Source organism: Phyllostomus discolor, chromosome 6, assembly GCF_004126475.2.
Source record: "Phyllostomus discolor isolate MPI-MPIP mPhyDis1 chromosome 6, mPhyDis1.pri.v3, whole genome shotgun sequence".
Taxonomy (NCBI): Eukaryota; Metazoa; Chordata; class Mammalia; order Chiroptera; family Phyllostomidae; genus Phyllostomus; species Phyllostomus discolor.
The window spans coordinates 47,412,295-47,440,240 of record NC_040908.2 but is presented as its reverse complement, the minus strand read 5'-3'; the positions used below and the strand labels follow the sequence as shown (position 1 = coordinate 47,440,240).

Here is a 27,946-nt window from a genome sequence, read left to right as displayed (position 1 = left end):
TTCTGAGATCCCCAATTACACTGTTTGAAATTGCCCCACAGATCTTGGATACTTCATTTCTTTCATTGTTTTTTTTCTCTTTGTGTGTCAGTTTGGGTAACTGCTATTGACCTATTTTCAAATTCACTGAACTCTTACCTCAGCTATGTCAAATCTGAGAGACCCTCAAAGGAATTCTTCATCTCTAAAACTGTTTCATATGTCAAGCATTTCAATTTAACTCTTTCCAATAACTGCCATTGGTCTGTTCCTGTATGTGGTATTTTATAAAGCCCCTAACCAATACTTCTGTCATTTGGGTCATCTCTGAGTCTGGTTCTGTTGATTTTATGGTATCTTGACAATGAGTTGTTAATTGCATTTTTGTATGCGTCCCATTTTTTTAATTGAATGTTGGATATCATAACTAAAACAGTAGAGGCTGAGGTAACAGCATTTACACTTGGACATGACTATGTCTCTTCTCTCATTGGGCCATTAGTTCATGCAGGAGTTCAACTGGTTTTGGCTTTTGTTGTTGCTATGTTTATCTTCAGTGCCTCATAGATTTCAAATTTTTCTAATGCTACCATGTGCCTCACATGGGTGCTTGGGTCCCAGAAGGTTCTTTATAAAGTTTCTGCATCATCCACAGCTTTTGGCTATACCTGTATGCCTACCATACAGAATTGATATATCTATATAAATCTGCATTCTTACCCATTACCCAGTGGCAGATTATTTAGTTCTGGTTATACTATTAGTAAAGACTGAAGGACTTCCTCTGTTGTCCTGACCAGGATCAGTCTTAGGTAGGTCCTGTGTGCCTGGTACTAAGGGGTGGAGCTTGCTCAACTTCCCTGCCCTTCCTTCCAGTGACAGCCAAACTCTGCTTTGTCTCTGTGCGGAATCAGGTGCAGTTTTGTGCCTTCTCCAATTGTTAGAAGACCACTAATGGTATTTGGTATAAGATCCTGGGCCCAGGACTGTTTTCCACCATTATCCCGTGGGTAAAAAGACTTTTTTTTTCTTCTGTCCTTCTTTAGCAATAGTGGGTCTTTTCCTGAGCCCTGCAGAGAGACAGAGTTTGCTCCCTTCCCCCAGTGCTGTAAAGGTTTTAATCAGTATGAGTGAGGGGTCCAAGCTAGAGGGGTGGGGCTCTGTGCCCTTTTCACAGCAGTGGCTGATCCCCTTCTCTATGCCTGCAAAATCATGGATCATTCTCTCTGATCTCTTAGCCAGCTCCCAATCTTTCTCATGAGCATGCACTGGAGGTCCATTGCAAAGTACTACAAGTAAGTATAAATTCCTTCTGGATCTGGGACACACAAGTAGGGGCTCTGTACTAACATGCCAGCTCTGACTAAGGTATGAGTGATCCATTAAGATGTAATTACTTTCTACTCTCTCACCCATATCATTGCTATGCCCTTCTTCCCTGCTCCGCACAGGAGTCTGTAGTGCACCCTACCACGCTCTCCCGGGGCTGGGGGTGGCGGGGCAGTCTAGTTTGGGATTGCAGGGTGTTTGGTCATCCTGTAACTTCAGCTCCCTGATTGGTTCCAGAAATGTTTTCATTTTGTAGTTTACTTTGTTTTTGTTTTTTCACTGTCAGGGAGAAAGCAATACTTTTTAGTTTTCAGCATTACAAACAGAAGTGGAAGTATCTCCTAGTAACTTGTTTTAAAAAAAGACAAGTGCTGTGTGCATGTATTCACACAGAAAAAAGACTAAGAGAAAAATTCCCACGTATAGTGGTTATCACTAGGTGGTAGTTTGGGGTCTTACAAGTTTTTCTTTTTTGTGCTATTCTATATCTCCCAAGTTCTTTACAGAGATTGAATTCTAATAACTTAAAAATATCTGTATATACATATATGTGTGTATTCTTCCTTTTTTAAGTTAAGTGCAAATGCTAGAGCATTATTTTACTATAGAAATGGCACTTATTTACTGTTTTAAAAAAGAACTTTCCTTCCAAGAGAATTCTGTGTCTTCAGAATTCATAATTACATATTTTTCAATATTTATAATTCTTTCAGATTTTTATCTAATGTGAAAGTGAAAATGCTTGCAGGAAAAGAATGAAAGCTTGATTTGAACATAATTGTCCTTGAAGCTTCATAAAAATATCAATATAGCAGTTCTTTTGTTTTGAAAGCCTTGTGTTTAAGAGAACTAATTGTTTTCTTATATACTATGGCTCACACCCATATTATAATCTCCCCCAATGACAGCTACACTTGTCGAAATGACCTCTGTCACTATAGGTTACAGGTAAATGTAGTCCAGCAAATAAGGTACATGGCAACCAAAGAGTAAAAGGCAGAAAAATCTCAAATTGAATGTATATTTTAAATTGTCAATTGTCAATGTTAAACATATCAAAGTAAATTTTCAGACAAACACAATATCTTCAAGTAAGAAAAAGACTTCTGAACAATTTGCTCACATTATCCCTTTACCATAGCACCTTTCCTCCAAAAGAGAATAGAAAAAATCACTATGCAATATACTTGTAATAATGTACATACTGTATGTAACATACCTAACTCTACCCTGGAGATGACTGTGGGAGGGAACAGTCCAGGACAAAGGGAGTAAAAAAGAAGTTTTAGTTTACAAATCCCAAAGATAATCTCATTCCAAGAGAACACGTCTATGAAATTAATCTCATTCTCAGAAAAAAGAACAAATTAATTGTACAAACCCCATGTTTCATTTTTGACTTAGTAAGAATGGCTATCAAACATGTCACTCAACCTATTTTCCAGTTAGGCTTATTTTCAGAGTTGCCTAGCATACTATACATTCTAGTCAACTCATTTATTTTTTTAATTTACTGAAGTAGGTACAGGAAAACATGTTAAACAAAATATACAATGTTTCTACCTTCAAACAGCATTTTCTGACATCCTCAATTTGTCTCAGAGTTGGTTACTAAATTGGCCCTATGTATCTCCCTCATAGCACTTAGCACCAATTGTTTGGTTCCTTAATCAGAGCAGTTACTCCTTAACCACAGGGACCATTTTTTCATCGTCTTAATGACCTTCCTACCAACCACCATCTGATAAATAATTATTACTCATAATGTATGGTGAATTAACTGATAAAGAAAGAAACCTACAGTCTGACTCATACAGAAACACGTAAATGTAAGCAGAGCAATAGAACCTAAGATGAGTATTCATAGGGTACAGAAGTAGCACAAAGGAGTCATTAAATTAACTCCATTAGGAATAGAAGTGGTCAAAAAGGCTTCATTCAGCACATGTTTAACTGCATTTTGAAGGACAGTTAGAAGCCAGTCAAGAGCACTGACAAGGGAATGTGGTTTGAAGTAGAGGAAGAGCCATGAGCAAAGTCAGAGGAGTATGAAATAGCATGTTCTGATCAGAAAACAGCAGGGAGACCGGTATGACTGAAGCATGGGGTGATGGAAATCACCCTGGGGTATGAACCTGCAAAGGGTGTGGGGGGAGTAGGTCGGAGGTATGGGGGAGGCAGATGGAGAAATGTGACAGGCTAGAGCACACTTGATCCTACAGGCCACAAGGAATCCCTGAGAAGGTGAAAAGAACAAAAGTTAAATGAGAATGATTTTTGAAAAATGACCAAAGTGACTCTAGGGGGCATACAGAATACAATCAGCAAAGAAAAGATAGATGGTTGGAAAAGTAAACTTAGAGATAGAAAAACAATTAGGAGACTATTTAAATAGTCCAGGTCAAATATGACTACAGTGTAACTTAAAACAGCCACATTGTGAAGCGAGAACTTAAAAAGAAAGAGCTAGAAAGAAAAAATTCATACTATCAGTCACCAATTAGATTTAAGGAAGCTCATTTACAAATGACCACTGCCCTCATTTGTTAAATAGGAATAATTAGGGTTTAACTCAGAGAAATATTATGACAACTAGCTGAGATGAAGCATGTAAAATACTAATAGAATGACTACCAAAGAGTAAGAATCCTAAACATGGCAATGATTGCTCTGTTAATGCTGATGCTAATGAGATCTTCATTGGGCCCCAGCACTTACTCCCTGCGTGACCACAATGAAACTATCTACTCTTTGCCCCACTCTCCTCTTCTGCAAAACTGAAGTATGCTTCCTAGGGTCCCATAGATAAGTGCTGTTTTGAGTTTTACAGATGTAGTAACATATTTGTGAAGTGTTTACAGGAATTTAGATCAATGCCTGAAACTTTGTTTTTAAGAATGAAAGTTATTAGGAACAGACTCATAGATACAGAGAAAATTTTGATGGTTTCCATTTTGGGGGTGGGGCATTGAAAAAGGTGAAGGGATTGAGAAGTACTAATTGATAGTTACAAAACAGCCACAGGGATGTACAGTCCATATGATAATAAATACGCATGGTATCAGATGGGGACTAGATGTATTGGGGTGATCACTCAATAACTATATAAATGTCTAACTACTGGATTATGCATCTGAAGCTAATATAATATCGTATGTAAACTGTAATTAAAAAATAAAAAACTATTTTTAAAGAGTTGTTAATAGACAATTGGAATTGAAAATGACTCTCAGGTTCCTGATTCGGGTGAAAGGAAGTATCATTTCCCGAGAGAAGTAGGTCCCTTTAGTGAGCTGGTCATCATGACTATTCTCCCTCAAATTCTTTAAGATGAGTGAAGTGCTCTTCTAGGTGTTTCAAGTACACTGTACAGATTACAACACTCACCCTGGTATATTTTACATGTCTATATTCATGTCTATTATCCTCAGTAGATACTGACAATATCTAAGGGCAAAAAACTGCGCCTTTTACTTCTGCATTCCCAAAAAGCAGGATGTATCTGGAATAGTAATAGGCTCCATATATGTTAGTTAAATAATTAAATATAAAGTAAAGGAGATAGGGAGACTTTAACAAGTCCAGAGAACATTTGGAAAGAGGCGTATGTCCAAAGGGTTTTATCTGCTACACTCCTACTGACCTTAAAATTTCATCAAATGGAAGGTCAAAAGTAGTATGTTACATTATTCTATTCTAATGAATTCTCACTAATAGAAAGTGTTAAGATACAAACCTGTGAATAGTAGAGAAAAAGCTAAGTAATATAAACAAAAACAAGATATTCAGTAGTTTCCAACATTCCCTTTCATCATGACTATATAAATATAGTAGTGCCATGCTGTGAAGGGCTAATATTTAAGATTTTCCAAATCAGAGCGGATAGGATATCAAGACTTTTCTGAGATATTTATGTATATAGTCACAATCTCAGTATCTCTTGCATTTCCACTGTATCATACTATACCTTAGATGAAGATCTTCTGAAAATTTCAGACAGGCGTAGATAAATTCTTTAATTTGGTTGTAAACTTTTGGCACAAATTCAGAGAAAGGAAACTTTTTTGGAAATGGTTGCTGTAAATGCAAGAATGAAAGCAAATCATAAATGAACACACATTAAAGATAATTGCAAATTAATTAAAATGCAAAAAGAATTTTCTTCTACATTGTGAGCTACCTGCTTAACAACCACAATTTAAGAAAGTATTGCTGGGCCCTGGCTGGTATAGCTCAGTGGATTGAGCGCGGGCTGCGAACCAAAGTGTCGCAGGTTCGATTCCCAGTCAGTGTACATGCCTGGTTGCAGGCCATGACCCCCAGCAACCGCACATTGATGTTTCTCTCTCTCTCTCTCTCTCTCTCTCTCTCTCTCTATCTATCTTCCTCCCTTCCCTCTCTAAAAATAAATAATTTTTTTAAAAAATCTTAAAAAAGAGATTAAAAAAAGAAAGTATTTTTGCAAGTTTCCTAATACTAAAAAGAATAAGATATAAATTTAAATAAACAATAATTCAAATGTCCTCCAAAACACGAAGTTACAAATAAACTGTGATATATAATCAGCAGCAAAACCGAATGAACTATTAGTAACATACAACAATTTGGATGAATTATGAAAGCATTATGCTGAGTGAAAAAAAACAGTCTCAAAAGATTGCATACTGTATGATTCCAATAATGTTGGCATTCAAGAAAAAGCAAAAGTACATGGACATCAACCAGACTGGTGGTTGCCAAGGGCTGGGAGTGGGAGGAGGGGCTGACTGAAACAGGGCAGCAGAAGGGAGTTTGGGGGATCGATGGAGCCGGTCTGTGTCATTACTGCGGTGGTACATAATGTGACTCAGTGCATTGTCAAAACCAACAGAATCATACAGCACAAAAGGTAAATTTTACTGTGTGTTGTAGGGAGAAAATATCCAAAGGGTATAATAAAAGCAAGTATTTTGAAATGTAAACCAAATACTTCAATCTCACAAATACCTCACAGGTGAAACGACCCCAAAGCTATCTACTGACTCCCCAAAGAGAAATCCATTCTAAGCCCAAAGCCTCCTTTGAAGGTGTTCTAGTTCTAACCCACTGCGTTAGAGGTAATGCTTTAATGAGACTGATACAATGAAAGCTTGTAAAGGATGCCAAACCAAACAGAGAAGTCTATTTTAAAGTATTCCTTACCTTTTCCAGCTCAATATCTTGGAATGGGAATTGTCCTACCACCTTTTTATACATGTCTTCACTTGTTACTGGTATGGGACTATAGTTATCAGAATCAAGTATGTTTCTATAAAGAAAATAAAAGAAAAATACCATATGATCTCACCTGTAAGTGGAACATAATCAACAAAACAAACAAGCAAACAAAACATAACCAGAGACACTGATATAAAGAACATACAATAACCAGAGGGGGAAGGGGGAAGGAATAACAGGGGGAGGGGAAGGGAAAGGGTCATCAAGGAAAATGTATAAAGGACACATGGACAAAGCCAAAAGGGGATAGGATTGAGAGTGGGAGGTGGGGATGGATGGGGGGGGGGGGGAGGGGGGAGGAGAAAATGGAGACAACCGTACTTGAACAACAATTTTTTTTTAAAGGAAAAGAAAATAAAGAGAGAATGGAAAGGAGGGAGGGAAAGAGAGGGAGGGGGAGAATGGGTTAATGACTATAGTAAACACAAGTAATTTTCAGATGAATTCCAATGGTTATGTATGTATATTCCACAACCCAAAATAAACATTTCCCAGTTCCTAGTGTATTCCTTCTACCACATAGCTATTTGGCTTCAGGTAGGACATACTTAAAAAGAAAAAAAAAAAAACTACATTCTGAAACAAAAAGAACACAACTATAAATACGATCTCACAGTATTTGAGATTTACAAATGAGACAGAAAATTAAGGCAATATAATGAAGCCTTAAGGCAAGTAAATTAACAATAAAAGAATAATGTGCTCTGGAAAAGGTAAAGGGGTTTCATTTGTTTTTTATTTTTAAATAAGATATATTTGAGACTTTACTGGTGTGGTTCAGTAGGTTAAAGGCCACCGGTTTGATTCCTGGTCAGGGCACATGCCTGGATTTCAGGCCAGGTCCCCAGTTGTGGGCATGCAAGAAGCAACCAATAGATGCTTCTCACACACACTGATGTTTCTCTCCCTCTCTTTCTCCCCCTATTCTCCTCTTTCCAAAAAAATAAATTAATTAAATTTTTTTAAAGATAAATTTGATTATGTTCTTTAAGCCTATACTAGCTCTTCTTTCAAAATTGGCAGATAAGAAAAAGTAACTTCCATAATAAGTCCAAATTATGTTCATTTACTTCATCTACTGCTCCATAGTAAGCACGATTATTTTTACTCCTTAGGTACTGACTCCTGAACTAAACTGGGGGTTCTATAAAAGCAAAATCATGCCATCAAAATCAAAACAGAAATTTATGAAGACATCAGATTAGATGCTCTTAAGACATGACTATAACATTTAATTAATTTTCAAGGTTCCTGTAGAGATATTTTTCATTAAATACAATTGTACCACTAGATAACCTTGTTCTTTAGAAATACAAATGTTTATATTAATATATAAATGAGTTTTGCTACGTGATTATTAGAGATATGTTCATACACTATACAGAGTTAAGACTGAAGGGGCAATGTAAGCCGTTAAAGCTGTAGGAAGTTGAAAACAAGGCGAGCTGATCTGGGGAAGGGATCATGCAGTAAGCAGGAAGATCACTTCACTGGCTAATGGAGTAAAGACGCAAAAGGAGAAGAAACTCAAGTTAACAACATGGGGCATATGCCAGTCCAAGGAGACATTTGTTAAGTGGGAAGTGTAACAAAATAACTTTCTTACTGCTGTATGCATGTTACAACTATTTAAATAATATGCTTCAAATATTGTGTTGTAATAAGCCTCTTCTCTATGCATGAAGGAAAAAAGATGAGGAATCACATGAGTGAGGTTTCAAAAGAGATTAAAAAAAAAGATTCCAAAGAAGTGAAACTATTCAAAAGAACTCAAAAACCACCCCCTTATAAATGAGCCACAGACTAGACATGATCCCCAAAAAGAAAACAAAAAATTGAATAAGAAGACAAGAGATGAAATACATGGCATGAACCAAAATGCTTCTTTATTCAAGGGAACAAAAAAAAAGCCACAAGGGGATCTGGGGACTCCCAAAAGGCAGACACTAACACACTGACACTGGATATCTTGGGAACTTTATTAGGACATCATTGCAATTTACTTTTATTGTCATTCATAACCTGGATCATAGCTAGAATACATAAGCCTCCTTGCTGCCCATTGCATCTGAAACACCTTATGCATAAACACATTGTACACACACACAATAACATAAATAATTTCTCACCTGAAAATACCTGCCCACTTCTTTAGCAAAGTTTCACTGTATTGATCTCTGATTTCTAAGAGCATGTCAAAAAGCTGATTTACAGGAAAACCATAAACCTGAAACAAAATAAGGAATTAGCTTCATTTTATAAGGTGATTATTTTTTTAGTAACAAGAGAAAGATTAAGCATTGAAAGATATCTTTGTTCTTTCACCAACAATTTACATGAAACCATGATAAAGAGCCCTTCATTACCACCTAATATCTAGCATTTATCTCTCAAGAAATAAAAAAAATACATACCAAAATATTTAATCCAGTCAGAAAAAAACAAAAGATGAAAATTAAAATCAACATATGCAGGGTAAAACATCAGCTAACCTCTCCCTACAACTCTGCCTGTAATGCATAGACCCATCAGGAGAAGGGAGAGAAATTGAAAATGCTACCACTCACATTTCTAATGCTATTTTATTAATATAGTATGTGCAATAATCATTATTTAAGATGGCAGTTAAGAAACTCTACAGTTCCACAGGCACTATATGTGAATTAGGAACATTTGGAAAACTAAGGTAGTGGCTGCTTCAATTAATTGATTTGTTCTAAGGAAAAAGAGGGGATAGGAACTATTCATGAGAATATAAATGGCCACAGTGATGATCAGGAAATGCTAAAAAGATCTAGCTCTAGGTAAAGAAGAAACACAACTGAAAACTGAAAGGTACTATCCAAGCTTAGGCAGACAGTGAAAAGATTTAGAGTTGATGAAATTCTAATCTAGATAATACATGTAAAGAGAAGTCACAAACCTGAAGTGTATCAGCAAAAAGCACAATGAGGTTCTTCAAATCTAGCACGAGGTTTGGATCAGAGCAGTAAGACTAAAGCAAATAAGATAAAATTAGGAAAACATCTTAATTATTAAAAATAAAACTAAATTTTGATTTAACTGTTTATTGCTTCACCAGGTGAAGGCTCTCAAGAAAGAGTCCAACACCAGATTTAAGGTAAAGCCCCAGTAAGCCATGACCTACATTTTTAACACTTGGAAATTTAAAAACATACTTCTAAATAATTCTTCAGTTATAGAAGAAATTAAATTGATACTGCAGATTATTTTAAAATGAACAATGAATACTTCATATCAAAACCTATGAAAGGTGGTTAAAGCCCTTTTCAAAATAAGTATATTTCTTCATATTCAAATATTAAAAATCACAAAAGATGAAAAGTAAAGAAACTAAGCTCTCAACTCATGAAGCTAGGCCAAAAAAGGCCAAAATAAACCATATGTAAATGAGAGGGAAAAAAAGATAAAATTAAAAGCACAAATTAATGACTTAGAGAACACATACAAGATTTGATCAATGAAACCAAAAGCTCAGTTTAAAAATATAATCAATAAAAAATGCAGACACAGACAACACCGTGGTGATCCCCGAGGAGGGTGAGGGCAGATGGAAGAGGGTAAATGGGGACAGTCGCAGAAGGAGGCTTGACTTTGGATTGTGAACACACAATATACAGATGATATACTAAAAAACCATACACTTATAAACTATAACATTTTATTAACCAATGTGACTCCGACAAATTCAACAAAAATGTTTCTTCATTTTCTAAAAAAATATATATAATCAATAAAATAGACAAATCTTAGGCAAGTCTGATTAAACAACAAAGAGTAAGCAAAACTACAAGGAGTACAAAAGAGAAAATAAACATAAATACAGAGGAAAATAAAGATTACAAATAAGATCCATATATAATCTCTTAGCAACAAATTTGAAAACTGAAATGACATAGAAGATAATTTCTGTGGGCAGGATACAAAGATGTATATGTCACTATTTTAAAAGTTCAGTGATTTTGTTATTCAAATTCTCTTAATTATAGTTTGATTACTTACTCTCTACTTGATATCTTAGTTCCTGAAAAAGGTGTGTTAAATTTTTCCACAATGTTGTGGTTCATCAATTTCTATTCTTATTATTAACAATGTTTTCATACATATTTATGCTTGCTTGTCTCCTGTAAATAAGCTATTATCATTTTGGTGGGTTAAAACTAATATTAATACACAATGTACCTCTCCTCTCCCATTTAATGATCTTCAACTTCAGTTCTATGTGCCTTGCAGAACACTGCCATTCCTGTTCCACTTTCTTTATGTTTGATCTTTAAAGGTAATCTTAATTATGTAAGAATATCCCTTAGTAACCAAACTAAAAACTTTCTAATTCTGACATCTCCCATGATTACTGACATATTTGGACCTATTCCAGCCATTTTAAGTTTTCTATTTATAATTATTTCCTTTTTTGTTTTCCTCTCATGTTTTGTATTCAGTCGAGTCTTTTAAATTATGTTATATAGTGGTTATTAATAATCTGCTCACTAGTTTACTTGAAATAATCTAGAGTTTTCATGTAAATTTTTTAAATACTAAGCCCCTCCTTTGGTAGGTATTTCTTAGCAGCATTAAACTTTGTAAATAAACAATCAATTATTTAGCTTTATCCATGAGTTTTTACCTCTTTTTAACATATTGTATTTCATCCTATCTCATCTTACATATTGGATTTCTTTTTCATTTTTCACTCCTCATTGTAGAACACCAATAAGATAGGTAAAATGTAAACTTTGACTCCTAATATGTTAGAAAATGCCTTCCTTTTGCCTTCAAACTAAAAAATACATATTTTCAGATGTGAAAAAACTGTCTGCTGTCATTTACCCTGCTCGACCCAAGATGCATCCTTTCAAATTTAACTACATAGTCTTTCTTCACTGCAGGGAAATTTTCTTTTATTTCTTCAATAAATAAAGTCCCCTCCTTTGTGACTGTCCTTTCTCTCTATTAGATAAAGCCAAAACTCTACATCAATTATCTATGTTTCTTAACTTCCCTTTCATATTTTCCATCTCTATCCTGGGTGGGCTGAAAAGGCTGTCAAAATTTAAGTTCAGGCTCAGTCATTATTCTAATTCCATCTGCTTTCTAAGTTGAAGGAAATTTTTTGAAACTTCTAGCCTATAGATGGTACTTGGACAAGTTTCCCCCTTTAGTTGCTTTCCCCCCATGTTATTTCAATGACAGTTTGAATAGGAGACCTGGAAGTACATATGCTTAGTACACCCTTTGACTCAAAAACACTTAAACTATGTGTGTGACAGGGAACAGATTTGAATGTGCATGTGGGTGTGTACAAAACCACTATCACAGTACACACTTTTCACCTAATAAAAACTGTGCAATATTTTATATCTGTAAAATGTAAGTTTTTTGAGTCACACTATTCCATAATTTTTAATCTTAACAATACCTTTTCAGTATTATTAGGTGATCTTTTATCATATTAGCAATTATATCAGTAGATCTAATATTGAATCATTTCTGATATGAACTGTCCTTTGTATTAGCATATTATCCTTATAATATATTATTAAATTTGAATTCTAGGTGAGATACTGTATAAGATCTTTACTGTTTTGAAATCAGCATGAGACTATTACACACATTAATACCTGAAATATGTCTTCTGAAATGTTTCCAACTTGTGTAATGAGTAATAATTCAGTGGAAAAAGTAAAAAAAGTAATTTTAAATAGAGTTTAAAATACAGACTTTTCATAAACAAATAACAAGCACTCCGATATAGTTTGTTTTGATGGTTGGGTCATTCTTATTTTGCTCTGCTTGCTGGGTAATGTAATGCAATAAACAGTGTCATGAAATAGAATTCACATCGGTGGTATCAACTATTTTGTCTCATAACAGAGAGAATGGCTCAGTGAGTAAATGCGGGTGATGTTAACTCATGTTTGAGTAGCTCCCTTGAAATACAATTCTCATACCACACGTCACCCATGTAAAATATATAATTCATTGGTTTGTAGTTTTTTTGTATATTTGCAGAAATGTGCAAACACAAATACAGTCAATGTTAGAACATTTTCTTCACCTCAGAAAGAAACCTGTGCCCTTGGAGCCATTATGTCCTTATTCCTGCTACCCACTTCTAGACCTAACCAATCCACTTTCTCCCCCTCTGTAGATTGATGCTGAGTGGGGGCGGGGGAGGGCATTTTATTATTTACTCTTTAATTCAAAAGAACATATGGTAGATCTAAAAGGAGAAACTCCATTAAGATTAATTTTCTATATACATGTATACTTTAATTAGCACATTTGGAGAGTGTCCTGTTTCTAATGACATCGAAAGCAACTGCATGATGAAGAGAGTATGCGGTTCTGCTGAGAGAGCCCTACAGATTCATCACGTGGATTCATCCAGTGTTATCAGTCACACACAAAAAGTTAAGACCACTGTTTCAAGTAAAAGAAATTGGAAGAAATCTAAGTTTTCTAAAAACAAACAAACAAACAAATAGCTTTCCCCAGGAAAAAAAATTGGTAAAAGTCACTGAAATGAACAAATATAAAACAAACAAAATCAAAGATTTCCATAGAATAACAGTAATACTAGTTAATAAATATAATTGGGAAAAAACCTTCCCTAAAATACCAACTGAAAAAAACTATAAAGCACCAAAAATAGGACTTAGATGGAGAACATAAAATATTTTACCAAAAGACATGAAAGTAAGTAAGAGAAAAGTACACATATTCCTGGTGAAAAATACCAGATTTTTGAAATATATCAATTATTTCCAATTAAATTTACAGATGGGGGAGAGGGAAGAGGTGGAAGAAATATGGCAAAGTAATTCTCAAATTATTCTTGAAAAATAGTAAGACAGCATCTTTTAAAAAGAGAATTTTGGAGAATACATGTCCTACAGAAAATTAAACCATACTATTTCAGGTGTAATGATCAAAACAATGTTATGTTGATTCAAGTCACACAAGGAGAAGGAAAGGGAAAGGGGATGTTACACAGCCTAGAAACAGACCTTAGCATACATATCATTATATGACAATGGCGGTCTTCAAAATACCTTGGAAAAGATCAGATGTTACAAGCTGAATGTTGTGTTCCCTGAAATTCATATGCTGAAACCTCAACCCCTAGTGCGGCTACATTTGGAGACAGGGCCTTAGATAATTAAGATCATATGAGGTAATAGGGTACGACCCTAATTTGATGGGATTGGGTCCTTACAAAAGGATGAGGAGACACTAGAATATATCTGAGGGAAGACCACATGAGGACATAATAAAGATGTGACCATTTGCAAACCAGGAAGAAAGTCTTCACGGAAAACCCCACCATGCTGGCACCCTGATCTCAGATTTCAAATGACACACATGTGATTCTTTACAACAGTAAAACACTGAATACCACAGACAGTAAACTCAAAGTAAGAACTTCTCTGGGCTCCTTACATACCGAGTGGGTACGGAGTGCTGCGATGGTTTTTGAAAGTGCCATTTCCCATAGTTCATCAATGTAGGCTCTGTTTACTAAGCCCTGGGTTGTATGTAAAATATGATCTTCAACCACAAAAAAGCTAAGATTGAGGAAAAAAGAAAGTACAGCTGTCAGAAATTACAGTTTACATACTATCTCCAAGGTTTGACAAACATTAAGAGCTGCCATTAAAGTCTAAGTTAATAGTCATTTTTTCTTATAGAAAGCTGTTTGGTATCCTAAATAAAATCAGATTTCTTCGACTTAGAAATATGCCCCTGACCCTGATACCCTCTTAACCACTTTTACAGAAACTGGAGTTACATTTCTGTTAAATGTTAACGGTGTTATCCAGCAATTTAAAAGGGAAGAAAATATTCATAGGAAAAGAAGGCTAATTTTATCATATTAAAAACATCAGGCCATTAGTACATTTTTTAAAAACCAATAGGCTTTAAAGAGACAATAAAATATGAAATACATATATTTTAAGAACCCAACACAGAAAATATGAAAATAATTATCCTTGTCCTTATATGAACTTTCCTAACAAACTATTAAAAAGGTATCTTACAAAGGTAAAAAACTGCAAACAACATTCTGCAGAGGCTTTTATATTTTTATGCATTTATAATATATTTTAAGCTACCTTGCCTAAATATTCATACTAATTAAAATAATTCTTTAAATATGGAATATTCATGATATATTTAATCAAAAGTATCAATTAAATCGAAACCATCTTAATCTAATCAAATTTATTGAAATTTCTTTTATTTAAAGAAATTTCTTTTATTTAAAGAAATTTCATGGAACACTCCAATTTCCCTTTCTTTAAGCTGCAAAGGCATTATTTTGCAATTAGAATAAAATGCCTATATTTGGGATGTTCAGCTGGGAACTGCAACCCCACACTAGCACAGATACTGCAGCTGAGGGGCAAACCCTGCACCCCCAGGATGAACCTAGACCACTGTGTGTGCTTGTGAACATTGTTTCATTGGAGCACAGCCATGCCCACTCATGTACATATTGTTGATAGTTGATCTTGCGTTGCAACAGAACTAAATAGTTGTGACAAACACACACACACACACACACACACACACACAAAACTTATGGCATAGTCAGCCTAAAATACTTTATTATTTGGCCTTTTTAGAAAAAGTCTGACAACTTTTACTGATTATTTGGTTCCCTCTTGCCAAGAATGGAGAAACAGAACATCAAATATAATAGGACTACAATTCAGTGTTTCTCGCCCTTTATCCACAAAAAGTCCTTTGCAGCAATATAACATTGAAACCATTTCTTTGAAAATCATCAGAAATTAAAAACTAAATCTTACCTTAAGAATTTTAAAAAAAGAATTTCCCAATGAAAATTTGATTTATTTTTTCCAAGTCTCACAAATCTATGTATTGAAAGTATATAAATTTACATACACACACATATACCTACCCTACAATTTGATTAAAGTATTTCCTGTAGCCATCTAAAGTTTCATGCTGAAATGAAGCAAAGAAGAAAAAAGTTACTATTTCTGTTTTGCTACATTAAGGCAAAGTTAATATCAGCTTTTGAATTTCTTAAGACTCAGTTCCCAAGACTATTAGGTAAACATAATAATAGTACCTACCTCGTAGGGTTATAAGTGAGGGCAAAATGAGACTTACAACAATGCCTGACACATAGAAATCAATGACTGACACATAAGTAAGGGCAAAATGAGACTTAGAACAATGCCTGATACTTAGAACAATGCCTGACATATAGATGTTGGAATTGGTATTTTTTTACATTCATCAAAGTGGTCTCACCAGGAAGACAAACAATCCAATTAAAAAATGGGCAAAGGACCTGAATACACACTTCTCCAAGGAGGACATATAGAGGGCCCAGAGACATATGAAAGATGCTCAGCATCACTAGCCATCAGAGAGATGCAAATTAAAACCACAATGAGATACCACTTCACACAGGTCAGAATGGCCATCATTAACAAATCAACAAACAATAAGTGCTGACAAGACTGTAGAGGAAGGGGAACCCTAGTACACGGTTGGTGGGAATGCAGACTGGTGCAGCCACTATGGGAAACAGTATGGAATTTCCTCAGAAAACTAAAAATGGAACTGCCTTTTGACTCAGTGATTCCACTGCTGGGAATATACCCTAAGAATCCTGAAACACGGATTCTAAAGAACTTATGCTCCCCTATGTTCATAGCAGTGCTATTTACAATAGCCAAGTGTTGGAAACAGCCTAAGTGTTCATCAGTAGATGAATGGATTTAAAAACTGTGGTCTATTTACACAATGGAATACTACATAGCAGGAAAAAAGAAGGAATTCATACTCTGAGACAGCATGGATGGAACTGGAGACTCCTGCTAAGTGAAATAAGTCAGTCAGTGAAAGACAAATATCATGTGATCTCACTTATAAGAGGAATCTAATGAACAAAATAAACTGAGGAGCAAAAGAGAACCAGAGACATGGAAACAAAACAGACTGACAGCTGCCAGAGAAAAGGGGGGAGGGGGAAGAGTGGAAAGAGGGGGAAGGGAATTAATGAAAGGGCATGTATGAATGACCAATGGACATGGACAACAGTGTGGGAACTGACTGTGGGGGGGAGGGGGGGCGGAGGGGGCGGCTGGCCAGAGGATGGCAAAGGGGAAAATTGGAACAACTATAATAGAATAAACAAGAATAAAAAAAAGTGGTCTCAGACTAACAACTAAAAAACATTTTAAGCATATGTGCAAAATAATTAAAAGATACAAGAAAAGAAAAGTGAGAACATGAGAAAAGTAAAGGTGGTGATACTACCATGTTAGACGGAGGCTGGAGCACCAAGCGGGCCTGTTTTCGCCTCTGTTTTCGGTAATAGTTCTCAAATGTTTCCCGGGCACCCTGTGAACAAATGAAAGGAAATGAGTTGACACAATTGGACCAATTACTCTAGTATTTCATGGGAAAACAGAAGCTCTCAGGTCAGGAAGTGAGGCCTCCCCACATTTCTCAAGATCTTCTATTTTAACAATGATAATAATCACAGAAAAAAATAAAAAATAAGTATTACTATTTGTTGAACCTTACTTACAAATCCCATAGTGATGGATACAAAAGACTCTTAAGAGGAAACTACTAGAACTCAGCCTCCAAAACATCAAAGCTGGTTTCTGAATTGACTATCACAAATTCACAAGAATAGAGACAAACCAACATTCCCAAAGGCAGGAGTTGAGAAAATGTTCTTTAAAAAAACTTACAGAACATTCCAGAAGAAAAATGTCCAGAAAAAACTGAATCATCAGCAAAGAGCCAAAGAAGGCAGGAGAAAGGTAGGAACTGGGAACAGTAATTAGTCTTCCCAGACAGAATATATTCTATCACAGAAAGGAAGGGAGGGAGGGAGGGACAGAGGAAGGGAGGAAAGGGGGTTTGGTTGGAAGGCCATGGAAATTCTTAGTGCATAGTTTCCACTTTTCTGGGGTTTCTGGGCTTAAACTTGAGGTGCTAGAGAACAAGAGCTGCCTCAAGAGCTCTGTAACTGGTTTGAATGGAACAGTGTCCTCTCAAAATTCACATCCTTCCCAGGATCTCTCCATGTAACCTTATTTAGAAACAGGGTCATTGAAGATGTAATTAGCTAAATTAATATACAACCATACTTTAAAAAAATACAATCATACTAAAGTAGGGTACCCCTTAATCCAGTAAAACTGGTGTTCTCAAAAGAGAGGAGAAAAGACACAGAAATGGAGACCGAATATCATGTGGTGACACAGACAGAGGCTGGACTGGTGCCACTGCAAACCAGGGAATGCTGAGGAGGGATGGCCACCACCAGAAGCTGAGAAGATGCAAGGCAGAATTCTATCCAGAGTCTGAAAGGGAAGATGGCCTTCTGACACCTGGGTTCTTGACTTCTAGCCTCCAAAACTATAACAGAACAGATTTCTATTATTTTAAGCCACCCAGTTTGTGGCAGTTTGTTACAGCAGCCCAAGAATACAAATATAATTTCAATGCTTTTAAAACAGGATGCTCTCCTATTACTGAAGTCTAGTTTTAATTTAAGACTTCTCTAAATACACAGGAGTGGAAAGGAAAAGACAGTATTGCACGTGGGTAAGAGCACTGATTTTGAAACAGCCAATTTCATTCAAATCGTGGCTCCACCCCTTCCTAGCTCTACAGCGCATATGACTAGTTATATAACTTCCTTTTCATTAATTTAATTTCCACTACTTAACTATTTAACTTTCACAAATAGATGTGCTGTGGTTTTCTCATTTGTAGAGATGCCAACCACACATAGTTATTAGGAAGATTTAGAAGAGTTACAAGGCTTTTAGAACAGTACCTGATACATAATACCCATAATGCAAGGGCTTGTTCAAAAATTAAGTAAAAAATGAATGAAGAAAGTAAAAGCCCTGCCCCTGTGAGAAAGTATAAACTTCCTGCAATACCCAATTCAGTTTCCTTCACCTTCCCAAAGGTCTGAAGAATCTTACTTAACTTAACTTCTTTGAAAAGGGAAAGTTGACTTAAGGTGCTAAACCATGTAAACTTAACAGCATGGCTTTGGAATGACCAAACATTTCCTGTGAAGGGTAGGGCAACAAATACTTTTAGGCTTTGTTGACCGTACAGCCTTTGTTGCAACTACTTGCCCCCTCTGTTGCAGGCACGTACAGCCATAGACAATGTAGACGTTGTTGTGGCTGGATTCCAATCAGACCTTACTTGTGGCCACTGAAATTAGAATCTCATATAATTTCTACCTGTCATAAAATATTATTCTTCTTTTGAATTTTTACCAACCATTTAAAAATATAAACCATTTTAGTTCACAGGTCATACAGAAACAGGCAGCAGGCAGGATGTGGCCCATGGGTCATGATTTGTTGACCCCTGGTGTAACTTGAAAACACAGGTTTTAAAATGCTGAAGTGATTATAACTGTACACACCTGAGTTTTTCTGCCTATAAAATAAAATCAAACATTAAGACAGCTATTTCAAGGCTTCCTTAGTCCATAAGTTAATGAGGTAGCAAATGATTCTGTGTTAAAAATAAGAAGTGGAAACTGCCTGTGGGTTTGTTAAAGTCATTCGCCACTTGTCACCATTGCACAGCATGGTGGTATAATTAAATGTCAATCACATTCCGTACACACTGAAGGGCTTTCCATTTTAAGGTTAACAGCCCTAAAGGCCCTTTATTATTCTGGTGTGACGTTACATATTCAACATGCTTTGGAGCCAAGATACACTGGCTGAGAATTTAGAGAAAGCCTTTTCTCTAATTAGACCATAGTATACAAATTTCATTATTTGTTATAAATGATGGAAAATCCACAAGATGAAATTCTATACAAAAACAAAAGCATGAACCTCTACTTAATTCTAAACTAGATACAGTCTTGCCTTTCAAATAATAATTCAATAGAAGAAAACATAAGAAAAAACAAACTTACTTAATTTACAAAAATGAGTTAGATTTTCCCTAGAGGCTGCTAACTAAATCCACCTCTGATTATTCTACGTCCTCTGCCAATTTTGTCAACTCAGTGCTTACAGGTGCGATTTGAGAAGTAGAGGTCTGACCTGCCCAGCTGAGTAACAGATGAAGTGCTTGCCCCTTGGCTAAAATGTCAATAGAAGAACTACAGAGGTTCGCCACTTCAGCTTCAAATTCCTTTAATCACCAATATATTTTAAAACTCACATGCTACTGATGGAATAAGCTAATAGAAATAAAATAATAGGCAAGGAAGTGAAAAGATGTGTTGGTATCATTTTTTCATTTCATGTCATTATGTCACTAGTATCACAGTACTCCAAAGGCTTCGTAATGATTAATACACACAATATCACAGAAAAACACATTATTTAACATAGATAAAGTGCTTTATTACCATATGATGGACACTGAGAATGGTCCCTGCCCTCACTGAATTTATAGTCTATGGTGGGAGACTAACAAACAGGCAGCTATATTAAAATGAACTATAGGAACCTACAGATTAGGGTGGTGTGTGTGAGCACACTCTGAGTGGAAGGAATGTCAGAGAAGGCTTCTCAAAAAAGAAAAATGACATTTATACACAAAATTAAAGAACAAGTCAGAAGAATAAGCCAGGTAAAGAAAAAGGGAGAAAAAAATGTTCCTTGTAGACACACAGGGGTTCAAAGAAGGAAGGCATCATGCATCCCATGAGTGGGAAGAAGCTCTTCATGGCTGGAACTTCAGGGTCGAGGGAGCAAGACCACAAGAGATAAGGCTGGAGGGCTTTGTGAACTGTGTTAAGACACTTAGACTTCTACTCTAAAGACGGTTACAGTTTTAGAAACCCGAAATTGTAATGTAATGAATAGAATGCAGAAAAGGAAATTTAGATACAAAAAGATCGGTCAGAGCCTTGACCAGTGTGGCTCAGTTGGTGGGGTATCATCCCATCGTCCAACAAACTGAAAGTCACTAGTCCAATTACCAGTCAGGTCACTTGCCTGGGTTGCGGGTTTGGTCCCCAGTCAGGGCACATACAGGAGGCAACCAATCAATGTTTCTCTCATATCAATATTTCTCTCCCTCTCTTTCTCCTTCCCGTCCCCCCTCTCTAAAAATAAATAAATAAAATCTTTTTTTAAAAAGAACAGCCATAATCTGACATATTTAGGAGGTACAACCTGATGATAGATTGGATATGGCTGGTAAAGCACAGGAAGAAGGGTGATGTGAGGCTTCCAACCTGGGTAACTAGTTTGATGGTGGTGTCATTTAATGAGAAAGGAAACATAAGAGAAGGAATATACAGTTAAATGTTATTCATGATTTCCACATTTGTAAATCTGCCTACTTGCTAAAAATTTACTTGTAATCTGAAAACCAATTCTCATGGCTCTTTGATAGGCATTTACAGATGTGTGCAGAGTGGCCAAATATTCAAGCTGCCTGATGCACATGTTCCTGACTAAGGTCAAATGAGGTAATGCTCTGCCTTCTTATTTCAGTTTCCGCAGTGTACTATTAGGTTGGCCAAAAAGTATGTATTCTTTTCCATAAAATAAAAGACATTTTTCATTTTCACCAATAACTTTATTGATTTAGATATTTTGAGTATGTCAGCTCTCTTCTGGGTGATATATCATTGATTGTTCTCAATTAATGTCTGGATTTGATCGCTATCAACTTCAACTGGTCTACCTGACTGTGGAACATCATCTAGCAAGAAATTTCCAGCACGAAACTTCACAAACCACTTTTGACACGTCTGATTAGTCACAGCACCTTATCCATACACTGCACAAACCTTTTTTTTTTTGCCTTTTAGTAGTTGCATTTTCATCTTTCTTGAAGTAACAAAGCATAATATGCCAAAAGTGTTGTATATTTTCTTCCATCTTCAAAATTAAAATGGCTACTCAAAAATTCACCAATTTTGATATGTTTTTTTAAAAATGCATATTGATATGACAGCTGTCACAATACAATCTAACAAAATTGTTTCAAATGACATTAAAGACAACTAAGTGCTACTAGAACCACCACACAGGAAAAAAAACAAACTTTTGCCCAACCCAATATAAACAATTACCCTTTTCACAGCCTTACCTAGTGCCACATTTTTTTGCATTTCTGCGTTTTTTAAATTGAGATATAACTGCTATATAACATTATATTGTTTCAGGTGAACAACATAATACAATATTTGTATGTAATATGATGATTTGATATTTGCATATGTTCTGAAATGATCACCACAAAGAGCCTAGTTAACATCCATCACCACAGTTACAAGTATTTTCTTCTGTGATAAGAAGTTTTCAGATCATTTTCTTAGCAACTTTCAAATATACATATAGTACTGACACAGTCACCATGCTATACATTATAGGAGTGTTCATTTCATAACTGAAAGTTTGTACCTTTGACCACCTTCTTCCAATTTTCCCACCTCATAATCTGTGCTTCTGGTAACCATGTATCTGTTCTTTGTATCTGTGAGTTCAGCTGGTCTTTCTGTTTGCTTCTTTAGATTCCACATATAAGTGAGATCATAGTCTTTGCCCTTCTCTGTTTACTGATTTAATTTAACATAACACCCTCAAAGTCCATCCATGTTGTTACATATGATAAGATTCCCTTCTTTTTAGGACTGCATAATACTCCATTGTATATATATACCACATTTTCTTTACCCAGTCTTCTACAGATGGACACTAAGGTTGTTCCATATCTTAGCTATTATGAATAATGCTGCAATAAACATAGAAGCAAGTAAGTCTTTTCAAGTTCTCCAGATAAATATCCAAAAGTGGAATAGCTGGATCATATTGTTTTTAATTGTTTGAGGAAGTGCCACACTGCTTCCCACAGTGGCTGAGCCAATTTTCATTCCCACCAACAGTGCACAGTGTTACCTTTTCTGCACATCCTTGCCAATATTTGATAGTTCCTGTCTTTTGGATGATAGCCATCTAACAGGTGTCAGGAGAAACCTCATTGTGGCTTTGGTTTGCATTTCCCTGATTGGTGATGCTGAGTACCTTTTCATGTACCTGTTGGCCATCTGCAGATCTTGTATTTTTATGCTTCTTAAAATTTTGTGCTTCCGAATTGTTGTGTAGTGTTTCTAAGCCCAATAAGGCAAGGTGTGCTTTAAGGAAAAAAACACATGTTTTAGGAAGCTTCATTCAGGCATGAGTTATAATGTTGTTGGCCATGAATTTAATATTAATGAATTGACAAAATATAGTAAATAATGTATCTTTAAAGAGAAAGATTAAAAATTGGCTGGCTGGTGAAAATGTTGTAATCAGAAGCTCACAAAAACAACACTCTGTATTTCCCCTCAGAGCAATGACTCAGTATTCATTAACTCGGTTTTTATAGTGACTTTATAGAACACAGCTACCATGAATAGTAAAAATTGACTGTGTCTGGGGATATTGATGATAATGACCTGCTCTGTATTGGACAGGTTTTGTTTGTGAGTTCCAAATGCTAAGTGTTTGGGAGCAGGAAGAGTTGGGTCTATAGCTCAGGGGAAAGAGTGAGGCTAATGATAGTGGAGTGCAGAATCATTAGCACAGTGATGGTAAGTGAAGACTAGGAGAAAATGAGATAATCTAAGGAATATCTGTAGAATCAAAGCACAAAACAGCCGAACACAAAAACCCAACTGACACCAACAATTAAGAAATGTCTAGCCCTTTCTTGTAATTAAAATATAATTGTAAATGCTGACTACTTAGAGATTTTTCAACTACACAATTTAAAATGGAAAGTCGTGCCTAATACATAACCCTCTTTTAATTATTTGCTTAGCACATATCTCCATCTGGCATTATATGTTTTTTTGTCTGTCCATTTCATTTGGATGCAAGCTCCATGAGAACAAGTTTCTTGTCTGTCTTATTTATTGTTGTGTCCCCAGCCCCTATGACAATGCCTGGCATATAAATGGCATTCAATACACATCTCTTTGAATAAATGATTAAAAGTATGAGTAAAATATTAATCAGTATTTTAAGACTTCATTTTCATAGTTATACTTTTCAGCTATTACAATGATCAATACTTTGTACTTATTCAACTTACCCTGTTGTTTTTCTATCTCCAATTATTCTTTTAAAAAATTTTTGTTCTGTTTCATAGAGATTATGACTTCTTCATACCAAATAATTTTCTAAAATTTTCTTTTGGTTCTTATAGAAAATGATCTTTAGAATGTTTCCTCTGAACTTTTAGGATGATGTTCCTTGTCCCATTTTATTCTGTATGATTCTCCGTATCTCATATTTTGTTTTGTGTTATTTCATTTCCCCAATCACTCTATCTTGAACAGGGGCATTTTCTGAACCAATACTTTCTTCCAGGTTTGGTTTGTCATTTGTCTTTGGCCTATTCACCATTCCTCTGGCTATAATCTCAAATTCTTATGCAAGTAGCAATTTATAGCAGGTTGATGCGCACAGGTCCAAAGCCACTTCAAAGACAATCCACAAACTGATTCCAGTGTCTGGAAAGCAATTGTCCTACCAAGTTCACATGAAATATGGCTTAACATTCTCCTACCACACAGTTCTTATTTTAACTCTCTGAACTTCTTTAAGTAAATAAAATCCACAATAATATAGGGAGGTCCTACCTGTGCTCTTGTATAGTACTATTAAGTATTCTCCAGCCCAGAATGAACTGGGCTGCCACCAAAGTTCCTCTTTCCCCCTCAAACCACACTCGTTAAAACTTAAGAAGGAGAATCCATGCAGTGGAAGAGTGGACAACCAACATACTCATCAATTCAGGATTGGATGTTCATGCCAGAAGGCATACAATGGAAAAAGGATAAAATGTCTTTTGATTTTTTTAAGGTTTGCTTTGTTTAGGGCAGCAAAACACACATAATTGGACAATTGGACTTCTCCATCCACTCAGCTCTAAAGTTAGAGAAAATTGTATTCAAATAAGACAATGCAATGTTAATTACCACCATCATTTATCAATGCTGTTGTAAGTTTTCAGACTTTTATGCATCTGAAGTATTTTAGTAAAAGTTAAGAAAAACTTAGACATCAAGCAAGACTTTGGTATTTTCTATATTAAATGTATACATCCCATCTGAAATTTAACTTAAATACTGCAATTTATATTATAAATAGAAATCTCTACAATAAAATTCTGGCATTCACTTATATAACAACTATAAGAAGAGCTAAATGATCACAAAATATATTCTATTTTTACTTAATGCTAAAACAGGAGAAAGAAATATCCTCCAGGAAGTGTTAATCTCTTCTTCAATTTACTGGGTACTTTGTCTTCTAAATCCATACTTAATTTACCCACATTTTGCCTTGCACAATTCTCTCCTGTGTATAATGCACATCCACGTTGTTAGCCCAAACTTTTAGGGAAAAAAATCTGTTTTAATTTCTTTAATTCAATTTTTTATTTGCTTCTATTTAGATACTTGTTTTTTATTATAAATTTTAGCACATATAATAACACAAGAAAATTTATGTAACAAATAATTACGAAACACAAGAACAGACACAGGGTACAAGAAATTTTATGTACCAGTAACAAATTAGTACTACCCATGTATAATACGTATCCTTATTTTTCCCTCAAAAATTTGGGCAAAAAAGTGTGCATGATACACAGTAAAATAGGGTAGATGTTATATCATGTTTTGTGGTAAACTTGGAGAAGGGTGCTAATGGTCAAATGTTCCAAGAGCCATTTCCAAATCGCTAAATCTAATCATTAGTCCTAGCACTAGATTTTACCAGGGAATGACCCAGTTCTTTTAAGGCTATACCAGAAATTGTTTGGAGGGTTTAAAAAAAATCTTTTGCTTTTAGGTGTGTTTCCTGTATTACCCATCTCTTTTTTTAAATTATTATTAATACAAAATTAAAATATGTGACTTAGAAAAGCCAGACAGTAAAGCAAAGAGAGAAAATATTAGTCATTCATAATCCCATCACCTAGATATAACTAATGTTTACTTTTTAGTATGCTCCCTTAGGGATGGTTTCTTATTCTAAATAGACAGGTATCTCACATACACACATATGTACAGTATTTAGGCACACATATAAGTAGGATCATATTGTAATACTCTTTTCACTGACCTCTGCATGCAAGAATCTGTTCTCAAGCAACATAATTTAGCACAATCCACTTTTACTACAAAACACTGTTCCAAATCCCTTTCTTCAAAAGCACACAATAAACCCTCATATGAATGCTGGAATGAACATGGGTTTTGAATAAATGTTTAAAAATAAAAATTAAAAAAAGTGATATCTCTAATTCCTCATGTGTCTAGACACTTGTCTGGATATAAACATGGGAAACACAGTATTGCCACTCAATGTTGGCAAATGAATGAGGCTTTTTGTTTTTATCTATAAAAGTGGTAAAAAAATTATTGCTAACAAAGCTCAAAAGTCAAATTTTAGCTACTACAAATTACAAATGTGCACCAGTAATCAAATAAGTCAGGATCATGTGACCCTTGCTCTTGAGGGTGGTGGGGGAGGCCAGATGAAAGACCTTTCCATGGATTTGTCTTCATAAAAGGTAATCACATACAGCATGCACACAGACACCCTAAACATTCCATACAATTACCGAGCCCCATATGCCACCAAATATCAGTTTGATCTACATGCTAGTTTTGTAGAAGGAAGAAAAACTTATGCTGGGACAATGCTACTTCATATGGGCAATGTGTCTATACAATAGGCAAAGAAGGACAGACCTTCTATCCTCTTCATTAAATATTTACTGTGCAATTATTTAACCAAACAGCTCTTCATCTAGTAAGTCTTTCCTGGTAGAGATTGATATGGGATCTACTAGACAGTGGGCCAGGTCTGTCTAATCAATCACAATAACAGAAATTTAACCCTTGGATTGAGAAGCAGCTAAAGACAAGTACACAAAGAAGAAGAGCAGGAAATGGAAGAAGAGAAGCACATGCCATTGTTCTTCCAGCTATGCCTACAGGAAGCAATATTTTCATTTGGTCTTGGGCAAAGCCTGTAATTTCACCACCCTGACTGCAGCTGGAGAACTCCCTTTTAACTGTCCCGGCTTCCAAGTGAAGACAGGTTTATTCAGAGTTGTTGTTTTTTGTTTTTTTGTTGGGGGGGCAGGGCGGGCAGAGAGCCTGAAAAGGCTCTTTTAATTTGCTTCCATGTGAAAAGGGGACCACTTTTCATAGGGCCCCATAATGACATTCAGCGGGATATTACACTTCACCACATGGCTAATTTGCACAGCAGGTCCAAAGCAGCATTTTCTTTCATTAGAACTGCCCTAAAGATCAGACTACAGAAACATGTGTATAGAACAAACCCAAGATGCCCCCTACTGCTTAAACCTAGAAACATTCGATTCCCAGATGTGAAAGCCCATTCACGGAGCTCCCATGCAAGGTCACTCAGCAGTTGTGATAGTGGTCTGTGTCGCAGCTCCACTCACCTACATTAGGGCTGTGAAAAATATCTAAAATTAAGAGCTACAACACTGTCAAAACACTAAAAAAACTATGTATGCCCAATTCTCGATATCATTCAATTAGCTTACAAAACAAATCTACATAAACATCTTGCCCTTTTTGAAGACAGCAAAAGCAATCTGATGTTCTAACAGAGTCCTGTTTGTTTTTAGATGGTCCTTATAACTTGCGTTTGTCTTGGCATTTCCTCCTTCTGCCATAGCCCAAGCCTGAGCCATAGAAAAGAACACCCCCTCCGGGAATGGCAGAGTCTGAAGGAATTAAAAAAAGAAAAAGAAAGAAATCTGATGTCTAATGATTATGGAGTAGTTGAGTCTGTGCTTTTGAAGAAAGTAAACATTATGATTAACAATCTTGGGCTTTGTAATTAGCTTCCCCCTTCCAAAAGAGAGTGTTAATTTATTAAATATTTTAACAAAGACTCTTTTATTATCAGATTCAGTTTGGCTGGCTCCTTTCATAGCATTACCAATTACAACCAATAAAGCTTTAATTGATGACTACTTTTTATAACCTTTGACCCAAGATGATAAACAGTTAGAAGCGAAAGGGTAAACCTCAAAGGGAACAGTGTCTTAATCATGCTTAGCAAACCAAACTGCTTAAAATTACAACCTACATACCTGACTAGAACAAACACTCAGACTTCCTCTGCGATTAAGGTAATTGATCAGAGAAAAATTTGGATTTCACTTTTAAGATAAATGTCCCTTTTGTTAAGGAAACCCTAACTTGAATAATCTGCAAATAACTAAGTGCATTAATGTGCCAATTATATATTATATATAAAACATATAATTTAATCAATTTGTGGTTAATAGTGAGAGAATTTTTCTTTCA

The 27,946-nt window shown here is 35.5% G+C and overlaps 1 protein-coding gene across 7 annotated transcripts in view; it reads right to left on the bottom strand.

The window, feature by feature from the left end:
• The window catches only part of EXOC6B (exocyst complex component 6B), a 559,588-nt gene that overhangs the window by 258,719 nt on the left and 272,923 nt on the right, over positions 1-27,946 (bottom strand). For all 7 annotated transcript variants that reach the window (XM_028514764.2, XM_028514769.2, XM_028514763.2 and 4 more), the window contains 7 exons: positions 16,888-16,971; positions 15,515-15,561; positions 14,033-14,153; positions 9,488-9,559; positions 8,694-8,791; positions 6,490-6,595; positions 5,276-5,385 (listed from right to left, as the gene is read on the bottom strand). In XM_028514764.2, the coding sequence (XP_028370565.1) occupies positions 5,276-5,385; positions 6,490-6,595; positions 8,694-8,791; positions 9,488-9,559; positions 14,033-14,153; positions 15,515-15,561; positions 16,888-16,971 (638 nt within the window). The remainder of the gene's footprint in view (positions 1-5,275; positions 5,386-6,489; positions 6,596-8,693; positions 8,792-9,487; positions 9,560-14,032; positions 14,154-15,514; positions 15,562-16,887; positions 16,972-27,946) is intronic.